General features: G+C 39.5%; 1 protein-coding gene across 2 annotated transcripts; it reads left to right on the top strand.

The window, feature by feature from the left end:
• The first annotated feature begins 186 nt into the window (after positions 1-186).
• Positions 187-9,646, top strand: LOC127505233 (protein FAM13A-like). Of its 2 annotated transcripts, XM_051880644.1 has the most exons (8): positions 187-710; positions 1,436-1,553; positions 1,646-1,852; positions 1,954-2,131; positions 2,346-2,472; positions 2,680-2,744; positions 8,046-8,132; positions 8,360-9,646. In XM_051880644.1, exons 1-8 carry the CDS (start codon positions 681-683, stop codon positions 8,391-8,393), a joined length of 846 nt encoding a protein of 281 aa, XP_051736604.1. In that variant the 5' UTR covers positions 187-680; the 3' UTR covers positions 8,394-9,646. The 2 variants fall into 2 exon arrangements, 1 of the variants encoding a protein (XP_051736604.1); XR_007927647.1 differs by lacking the exons at positions 2,346-2,472; positions 2,680-2,744 and adding an exon at positions 7,798-7,862 and having other exon boundaries at positions 187-1,553; positions 8,360-9,645.
• The last annotated feature ends 1,177 nt before the right edge of the window (positions 9,647-10,823 follow it).

Below are 10,823 nucleotides of genomic sequence, written 5' to 3'. Positions count from 1 at the left end.
ATGTATGTAGGCTACATATTATTTTAGCATTTGTTTGTGAATGAATTTGCCTTATAATAAAATCCTTTTCTGAAGTTGTTTGAAATTTTTGCAAATTTATTTTTCAGTTAAATATAAGGAAAGGATAGGTAGTTTTTGTAGCTGTTTTCACTATTGAAAAAAAAAAACATTTTGTTTGCGTTTAAATATTGTTAAATATGCTTTAAGGTTACTTATTTACATTTCTGTCTTTTAATTGTTAATGTATGCACATAATAGTTTGTTGATGGGAATCTAACACAGCCAGACTTCAGCAGATTCTATTCTCAGTGAAGCGCTATTATGACGCGAGTGATGCAGCAGGTATATATGAACATACTGAACTAGAATTCTCTGTTGGGTGATTTGGCGATTGATGCGGTTGGTGTTTTTGGTGCGGTTGGCGAGTTTCTACAGTTATTGAATTCCTTTGATTATTGATTTTCGGTTTTTGACTCTCTTTCGGACTTTGACTATCGGCTTTGGATTTGCGACACATTTTGATTCTCGGTTTTTGACTCCCTTCTGTTTTTGACGCTCGATTTTTGACTTCTTTGGATTCCCGTTTTTGACCCTTTTCTGGTTTTGACTCTCGGCTTCGGACTCTCCTCGGATTGGTTAACAGCTCGGCGACTGAAAAAAACGCCGATCCTTTCATTGAAATGGGAGTGTTCGGAGTTTTATCAGTGTGTGTAAGTATGCAATATACACAACACAGCAGACTAAGGGCGTCTTTGCGTGATTACAGTGATTACAGGAAGGGTTTTTTAGACGCAAAGACGCGTTCTGTGTAATTTTTGACATGGAAAAAAAGAATAATCGCACTGGCTATGGCCTCCTCCGCCATGTTACCGTCAAATAAATCAGTTGCCATAGAATTTAATGCTCTACCCTGTATCATGTAAGATCTATGTGTATCCCAGATTTTTGTTTGTTTGGTTGTTTGTTTCTTATGTTAAATGCCATTGTATGTTTTTCTGAAAGTTGAATAAAAAATAAATAAATAAATAAAAATATAAAAATAAATCAGTTGCCATGCCAACTGTAAACAAAAGCTCGCAACGCTTGCCCCGCCTCCGAGTTCTTCTGATTGGTCCACTGGCGCTGCGTGTAAAAGTTGTAATTCTTTGAACTTGACATGGCGTCTTAAAATGCGGCGCGTTTTTTTTTCAGTCTTGTTTTCATTATCAAGTATTGAAATTAACAAACGATATCCTGTAAATTGGTGTTAATGTACATGGAGAAACGCTATAATAAATGTTAATGTTTCCTGACTATACACTTTGTTACTAAAATGCGCACTTGTTAGACAGCTTCATGTAAACTTATTTTCTTGTGCACTCTTTACAGTACATTATTTCCCAGTAAACCTTTCTGATTTGTTTGTTTTTCCTGAACTTTTCCTGAACTTGTGCAGCTGGAAACACAGAGAGCTGTGTTTGGTGTGCCCCTGATCGGCCTGAGGAGGAGTGGACAGATGAGGCAGGGTCTTCCTCTAGCGCTCATGCACATAGTGGAGTTTGTGGAGAAGCATGGTGAGTGCTGTGTGTATTTGACAGTGTTTCTCAGTGTTTGTCACTTGTATGCTGAGATTGTGTGTGTTTGTAAAATGTGTGTTTGTGTTTAGGTCTCAGAGAGAGTGGACTGTTCAGGGTTGGCGGGAAAGTGAAACGCTGCCAGGAATTGAGGAAAAGTTTTGATCAAGGAGGCGTTCCGGAGTTTGACAGTGAGGATATTCCTACTCTCGCCTCATTACTGAAACTTTTCCTCAGGGAATTACCTGGTGGACTTATTCCAGAGCCACACAGGACACAACTGCTGAATGTGTTCAGGGGTAAGTGAAGCTGGGGTGGTGATGAGTGAACATTTTGGGTACTTTCTGCACAACAAAACTGATTTATCAAATCTGACTGAGTTCTTCAATGTATCTTGCAGATTCAAAAGAGGAAGAAATGAATCAGGCTTTGAGGACAATCCTGAACAGTCTTCCTGAGGAACATTTTAACGTCCTCTGCTACCTGTCATTCTTCCTGTCCCGTGTGGCTGCCGGGAGTCATCTAAATCTTATGACATCCAAGAACTTGTCAATAGTTTTTGGACCCACCATCTTTCAGTAAGTGTATTAAAATGTCTGTATTCAGTTTATATAGTCTGTACTTCAAAGCACATTACAACATAACTCAAGGACTGAGGTTTCTAGAATTACACACAAGTTTTCAGGATTTTATGAGACACAGAGACCAGTCTGATGGAGCTGTCAATCATAAAAAGAAGACGGGTGTCTGGTGTATATAGTAATGTGACACGTTTGTTATTTGTGTGAGCAGCGTACCTCTCAGCCCCACCATGGTTGAGGAACAGGGGCTGTGTAATGCTTTGACAGAGCACCTGCTGAACAACCTGAAACATTTGCTGCCAAACATGTACCCTCATGTGTCCACCAGCAACACAGCAGTGAGCTTATACTGTGTTATAAGTTTGTTTAAAATTATGGTGGCATCTGTGTGTGACTGGGTTTATGAATTTGATCAGAACATTGTTACACTTTTACTATTATTCATTGCTAGTGTGTAAGAGTGAAAATGATAATATATAATTCTTTAGTTTTGTATATGTATGAGAGACATTGAAAATGATTAGAAATGTTTTTGTGTGTTTAAGGAGGCAGGGGACACTCACTGGACTGATGAAGAGTGTGCCCAACAGCTGCCACTCACAGAAATCAGGTACATATGCTGAACACAAACTCACACACGCATACAGATCTGTGTTGTTGGCAAACAGTCGTTGATCAAATGTATGCACACATACAGTAGGATGCTGGTTATTATGGGTTTATTTTAAATCATTTATTGTATAGCGTGCTTGTCAGTCCATCTTAATGCTTGTTCTGTGTATGTATTTTCCAGATCAGAGCTACTTAAAATTGGACGACTTGGGCGATTGAGAAAAAGATTAAGAAGTTTTGGAAGAAAGTTTTGCTCATGCTTTGGCAGGTACTCAGAAAAATCTTTATAAAAAAAAAATTGTCAGAATGAGAAAGAGACTGATCTGGTTGTTGTCCTGTGCATGTGTCCATATGAAGTTTAGAAATGAAGGTTTACTGTAAATAAGATTAGATGCAATTAAGTTAAGATATAGATATAGTTAGATTTAGTTATACAGGTAATGAATGTGAATAATCATGATCTGTTTTCTTTCTTTTTCATTCCTTCACCACATAGTAACAAAATAGAGAATGGAGAGGTCTCTGCATGAATGGAGACCTAGACGAAGGTCAGTAGAAGATAATTGGGCCAATGATCCTGACTGCAAGACACTGCGATCTTTAAGGGTCACTGGAAGACAATGAGGCCAGTGAGGGTCTCCAGAAGACGGTGGGGCCGCCCTGTAAGACACTGGGGCCACTGAGCCTCATCTCGAGACACTGGGGCTGGTGACCTTCACCATAAGACACTAGGGCTGGTGTGGGTCACTGGAAGACATTGGGGCTGCTGAGGGTCACCAGAAGACACTGGGGTCAGTGAAAGTCACCACACAGCACTGGGGCCGGTGACCCTCACCGTGAAACACTAGGGCTGGTGAGGTCTCCACACAGCACTGGGGCCGGTGAAGGTAACCTCAAGACACTTGGGCAGGTGAGGGTCACCGGAAGACATTGTGGCCGGTGAGGGCCACAACACAGCACTGGGGCTGGTGAAGTTAACTGCAAGATACAAGGTCTGGTGAGGGACACTGGAAAACAGAGCATCGGTACGGGGTGTCGTAAGGACAATGTACAACACTTGAAATGCAACACATAACAATGGTGATGGACGACAGCAGGTGTGATTATGAAGATACAGACAAGACAGATGTTGATGTTGACTCTGAAGCTGATTCAATTAAAGCTTGTCATTTTCAGTCAATTAGTAGCGTCTCTCTTTTTTCTTTATGTCTTTTGTTTGTAGTTGTTTAGGCAAGCTGAATTAACAAAATGTCAAATTTAGAAAAAGCCCCGATTCTGCACTCCAAAGTTCAGCTTTTTACATTTACATTTATTTACACCAAAATCAACACTGGTATTACAAAACACCTGACATTAAACATTTCTGAATATCAGAATTTTTTTTTAATTATTAAAAAAAAGTTTAAACACTTGTATTGGTGTTGTTTTCAATAAACTCTAATATGGAAATGCTATTATGAAAAAAATAATGTACCTGTAACAGTTTCTTTGCAAATTATACCTATTGTAAATTTTCCTTATCTTTATATAAATAACTCCCTTCATGTTTAGAGTCTGTTTGCTTTGTGCTTCAGTCATGTTTTGTTTTCACTTTATCATTCATGAGGAAGGTTGTCATTTTATCAACCAACAATCCAGACAATTTTAAGATTATGTAAGGATGATGAGTCCTGTACCACAAAGCAAGTTTAGCCAGGTAAGGTTCAGTACCACAAGTTTGTGTTCACTGGATTAGTAACAAACACTGTATGACTAACCTACCCCAGGCAGGGTAAGTTATGTTTTCAATCACAGATCACCAGTCAGCTGAGAATAATGAAGTCACTCTCCCTGTATCTCTTACTCCATTTTTATTTATTTTTTTTATAATGATTATATTGTTCATCATGATGTCTTGTGCTGTGTATTTAAATTCTTGATGTTTTTCATAATTATCAATGATCAAACCAATACTGTAACGAGTTTCTTTAACTTGTGGTACAGGGCTCTGGTACATCTGTGTCAGTGGGATTTTTTGTTTAACATTTAGTTATTAAGACTTTGCAATAAGGTCCCATTAGTTAATGTCAGGTGATGCAATAACAAACAATGAGCAATAGCTTTATTACAGTATTTATTAAGTGCAACTGTTTATTGTTCGTTCATCTGAGCAGGTACATTAAATAATAACATTAACAGACAACTTTAAGATTAATAAATGCTTTAGAAGTCATTTTTTATTGTTTTTGTTAACTGTAGTTACTAATGTTAACAAATAGATCCTTACTGTAGTGTTAATATTTGTTTCTTTTTAGTGGTTTGCTGTTCAGTCTTGTAATATATGTTTTAAGTTAATGTATGTAGGCTACATATTATTTTAGCATTTGTTTGTGAATGAATTTGCCTTATAATAAAATCCTTTTCTGAAGTTGTTTGACATTTTTGCAAATTTATTTTTCAGTTAAATATAAGGAAAGGATAGGTAGTTTTTGTAGCTGTTTTCACTATTGAAAAAAAAAAACCCATTTTGTTTGCGTTTAAATATTGTTAAATATGCTTTAAGTTTACTTATTTACATTTCTGTCTTTTAATTGTTAATGTATGCACATAATAGTTTGTTGATGGGAATCTAACACAGCCAGACTTCAGCAGATTCTATTCTCAGTGAAGCGCTATTATGACGCGAGTGATGCAGCAGGTATATATGAACATACTGAACTAGAATTCTCTGTTGGGTGATTTGGCGATTGATGCGGTTGGTGTTTTTGGTGCGGTTGGCGAGTTTCTACAGTTATTGAATTCCTTTGATTATTGATTTTCGGTTTTTGACTCTCTTTCGGACTTTGACTATCGGCTTTGGATTTGCGACACATTTTGATTCTCGGTTTTTGACTCCCTTCTGTTTTTGACGCTCGATTTTTGACTTCTTTGGATTCCCGTTTTTGACCCTTTTCTGGTTTTGACTCTCGGCTTCGGACTCTCCTCGGATTGGTTAACAGCTCGGCGACTGAAAAAAACGCCGATCCTTTCATTGAAATGGGAGTGTTCGGAGTTTTATCAGTGTGTGTAAGTATGCAATATACACAACACAGCAGACTAAGGGCGTCTTTGCGTGATTACAGTGATTACAGGAAGGGTTTTTTAGACGCAAAGACGCGTTCTGTGTTAACGAGCCGTAAGGGACCTAATTTTTGACATGGATAAAAAGAGGATAATCGCACTGGCTATGGCCTTCTCCGCCATGTTACCTCAAATCAGTTGACATAGAATTTTATGCTCTACCCTGTATCATGTAAGATCTGTTATGTGTATCCCCGTATCCCCAATTTTTGTTTGGTTGGTTGTTTGTTTTTTATGCTAAATGTCATTGTATGTTTTTCTGAAAGTTGAATAAAAAAATAAAAAAATAAAAATAAATCAGTTGCCATGCCAACTTGCTAATGTAAACAAAAGCTGGCAACGCTTGCGCCGCCTCCGAGTTCTTCTGATTGGTCCACTGGCGCTGCGTGTAAAAGTTGTAATTCTTTAATTTGACATGGCGTCTTAAAAACGCGGCGCTCATGTGCTCATGATATTTTTTTTCCAGTCTTGTTTTCATTATCAAGTATTGAAATTAACAAACGATATCCTGTAAATTGGTGTTAATGTACATGGAGAAACGCTATAATAAATGTAATGTTTCCTGACTATACGCTCTGTTACTAAAATGCGCACTTGTTAGACAGCTTCATGTAAACTTATTTTCTTGTGCACTCTTTACAGTACATTATTTCCCAGTAAACCTTTCTGATTTGTTTGTTTTTCCTGAACTTTTCCTGAACTTGTGCAGCTGGAAACACAGAGAGCTGTGTTTGGTGTGCCCCTGATCGGCCTGAGGAGGAGTGGACAGATGAGGCAGGGTCTTCCTCTAGCGCTCATGCACATAGTGGAGTTTGTGGAGAAGCATGGTGAGTGCTGTGTGTATTTGACAGTGTTTCTCAGTGTTTGTCACTTGTATGCTGAGATTGTGTGTATTTGTAAAATGTGTGTTTGTGTTTAGGTCTCAGAGAGAGTGGCCTGTTCAGGGTTGGCGGGAAAGTGAAACGCTGCCAGGAATTGAGGAAAAGTTTTGATCAAGGAGGCGTTCCGGAGTTTGACAGTGAGGATATTCCTACTCTCGCCTCATTACTGAGACTTTTCCTCAGGGAATTACCTGGTGGACTTATTCCAGAGCCACACAGGACACAACTGCTGAATGTGTTCAGGGGTAAGTGAAGCTGGGGTGGTGATGAGTGAACATTTTGGGTACTTTCTGCACAACAAAACTGATTTATCAAATCTGACTGAGTTCTTCAATGTATCTTGCAGATTCAAAAGAGGAAGAAATGAATCAGGCTTTGAGGACAATCCTGAACAGTCTTCCTGAGGAACATTTTAACGTCCTCTGCTACCTGTTGTTCTTCCTGTCCCGTGTGGCTGCCGAGAATCATCTAAATCTTATGACATCCAAGAACTTGTCAATAGTTTTTGGACCCACCATCTTTCAGTAAGTGTTTGTATGTGTGTATTCAGTTGATATAGTCTGTAATTCAAAGTACGTTTCAACGTAACTCAAGGACTGAGGTTTCTAGAATTACAGACATACGTTTTCAGGATTTTATGAGACACAGAGACCAGTCTGATGGAGCTGTCAATCATAAAAGAAGACGGGTGTCTGGTGTATATAGTAATGTGACACGTTTGTTATTTGTGTGAGCAGCGTACCTCTCAGCCCCACCATGGTTGAGGAACAGGGGCTGTGTAATGCTTTGACAGAGCACCTGCTGAACAACCTGAAACATTTGCTGCCAAACATGTACCCTCATGTGTCCACCAGCAACACAGCAGTGAGCTTATACTGTGTTATAAGTTTGTTTAAAATTATGGTGGCATCTGTGTGTGACTGGGTTTATGAATTTGATCAGAACATTGTTAAACTTTTACTATTATTCATTGCTAGTGTGTAAGAGTGAAAATGATAATATATAATTCTTTAGTTTTGTATATGTATGAGAGAGATTGAAAATGCTTAGAAATGTGTTTGTGTGTTTAAGGAGGCAGGGGACACTCACTGGACTGATGAAGAGTGTGTCCAACAGCTGCCACTCACAGAAATCAGGTACATATGCTGAACACAAACTCACACACGCATACAGATCTGTGTTGTTGGCAAACAGACGTTGATCAAATGTATGCACACATACAGTAGGATGCTGGTTATTATGGGTTTATTATAAATCATTTATTGTATAGCGTGCTTGTCAGTCCATCTTAATGCTTGTTCTGTGTATGTATTTTCCAGATCAGAGCTACCTAAAATTGGACGACTTGGGCGATTGAGAAAAAGATTAAGAAGTTTTGGAAGAAAGTTTTGCTCATGCTTTGGCAGGTACTCAGAAAAATCTTTATAAAAAGAATTATGTCAGAATGAGAAAGAGACTGATCTGTTGTTGTCCTGTGCATGTGTCCATATGAAGTTTAGAAATGAAGGTTTACTGTAAATAAGATTAGATGCAATTAAGTTAAGATATAGATATAGTTAGATTTAGTTATACAGGTAATGAATGTGAATAATCATGATCTGTTTTCTTTCTTTTTCATTCCTTCACCACATAGTAACAAAATAGAGAATGGAGAGGTCTCTGCATGAATGGAGACCTAGACGTAGGTCAGTAGAAGATAATTGGGCCGATGATCCTGACTGCAAGACACTGCAATCGTTAAGGGTCACTGGAAGACATTGTGGCCGGTGAGGGTCTCCAGAAGAAAATGGGGCCGCCCTGTAAGACACTGGGGCCGATGAGCCTCATCTCGAGACACTGGAGCTGGTGACCTTCACCGTAAGACACTGGGGCTGGTGTGGGTCATCGGAAGACATTGGGGCTGCTGAGGGTCACTGGAAGACACTGGGGTCAGTGAAAGTCACCACACAGCACTGGGGTCAGAGAGGGTGACCCTCACCACAAGACACTTGGGCCGGTGAAGGTCACCACAAGACACTTGGGCCGGTGACCCTCACCGTGAAACACTAGGGCTGGTGAGGTCTCCACAGAGCGCTGGGGCCGGTGAAGGTAACCGCAAGACACTAGGGCAGGTGAGGGTCACCGGAAGACATTGGGGCCAGAGAGGTTCACCGGCAGACTTTGGGGTCGGTGAGGGTCACTGCACAGCACTGGGGCCGATAAAGGTTACTGTAAGACATTGGGACCGGCATCGCAAGACACTGGGGTCGGTGAGGGTCGCTGGAAGACACTGGGGCTGGTGAGGGTCACCGGCAGACATTGGGGTCGGTGAGGGTCACTGCACAGCACTGGGGCTGATAAAGGTTGCTGCAAGACATTGGGACCAGCATCTCAAGACACTGGGGCCGGTGACCCTCACCACAAGACACTTGCCGGTGAAGGTAACCGCAAGACACTAGGGCTGGTGAGGGTCACCAAAAGACATTGGGTGCAGTAAGTTTCACCGCACAGCATCGGGGCTGGTGAAGGTAACCGCAAGACACAAGTGCTGGTAAGAGACACTGGGGTTGGTAAGGGTCACAGCACTGGGGTCGGTGAAGGTAACTGCAAGATACAAGGTCTGGTGAGGGTCACTGGAAGACACTGAAGATGGTTGTTACATCTCCATTAAATGAACGTGTACTGCATTAAACGACGACACTGACACGAGCCTTGTACTGATCTGTTCACTGGATGACATTCAGGGCATACTGCGCATGTGCCATAAAACAGAGCATCGGTACGGGGTGTCGTAAGGACAATGTACAACACTTGAAATGCAGTACATAACAATGGTGATGGACGACAGCTGGTGTGATTATGAAGATACAGACAAGACCGATGCTGATGTTGACTCTGAAGCTGATTCAATTAAAGCTTGTTATTTTCAGTCAATTAGTAGCGTCTTTCTTTTTTCTTTATGTCTTTTGTTTGTAGTTGTTTAGGCAAGCTGAATTAACAAAATGTCAAAGTTAGAAAAAGGCCCAATTCTGCACTCCAAAGTTCAGCTTTTTACATTTACATTTATTTACACCAAAATCAACACTGGTATTACAAAACACCTGATATTAAAACATTTCTGACTATCAGAATTTTTTTTTAATTATTAAAAGTTTAAACACTTGTATTGGTGTTGTTTTCAATAAACTCTAATATGGAAATGCTATTTGTGAAAAAAATATGTATATCTGTGTATAATAAAATATCTTCCTGAAACTGTCATGATGAGCTCAAGGCAAGCTATTACATATCCGTGTCTCCCGCGTTACTAACACTAGTAATCGCCTTTAGAGTAGTAATAGAGAAGATCTGAATGTGAACAGATGGTCTCTTGATTAAGTTTGATACTGATGGCAGAGAGCGTCTTCCTGAGGACTTAACTAAACCAGCACGAGTACATGAATCGGAGGGACATTGCTTTCCTGAGGAAATACAGGTAAGGCAACTAATTTTTCCATTCGTTTACAAAATCATCCTCAAGCATTGTGTGTGTCCGTGTAAATGATGAGCAATGTAAATGCCGCGTGGCTGCGTTTTGCAAGTCCGCGCCCTAGACTACAAGGATGAAAAAACTTATCGATGTACTTAATACGTCAGAAAGTGTCGAAATTAATACACCAGTTAAAGTAATAGCAGATTTTTATACATTGTTTTTCAGTATTGGTTTGAATTAGTTTATAATGGTCTTTCTCGCTTAACTTGTGTATTTTTTTTTAATCTTTAGCTAACGTTGTAGGCTACATTAACAAATAGATCGTAAGCTTATTAATTTTTATCCGTTTTTTATTTAAAACCAAAAAAATCTGAATTTAAAACCGAAAGAAAAGAGTAGTCATGTCTATTCTTCCACCTCTGCTTCAGTCTAACATCATGTTTTGGTCTAATATATGAGAGTATTTTCTTATTTTGTTTACATATTCATTTCACATCCTGTCAGTTGCATTCAGTCATGATGAGCTGGTAAGGAAGTGGATCTAGACAGACTTGCAGTTTATTGTGAAGTTGCTACTGTGCTTTGAAAATGTGTGAATATCTTAAATATTATGAATGTTATCCTGACTACATTTTTGTTCTTATAT

This window comes from Ctenopharyngodon idella, chromosome 22 (genome assembly GCF_019924925.1).
Source record: "Ctenopharyngodon idella isolate HZGC_01 chromosome 22, HZGC01, whole genome shotgun sequence".
NCBI classification, from domain to species: Eukaryota; Metazoa; Chordata; class Actinopteri; order Cypriniformes; family Xenocyprididae; genus Ctenopharyngodon; species Ctenopharyngodon idella.
This window is presented reverse-complemented; position numbering and strand designations above follow the sequence as displayed.

Bases quoted from the DNA above. Each gene is read 5' to 3' on its own strand.
- LOC127505233 (XM_051880644.1), top strand. From the start codon at position 681: ATGGGAGTGTTCGGAGTTTTATCAGTGTGT. The intron at 2,132-2,345 runs GTAAGTGTATTA...TTGTGTGAGCAG, and splicing joins TTTGGACCCACCATCTTTCA to CGTACCTCTCAGCCCCACCA. The intron at 2,745-8,045 runs GTACATATGCTG...TGTATTTTCCAG, and splicing joins CTGCCACTCACAGAAATCAG to ATCAGAGCTACCTAAAATTG.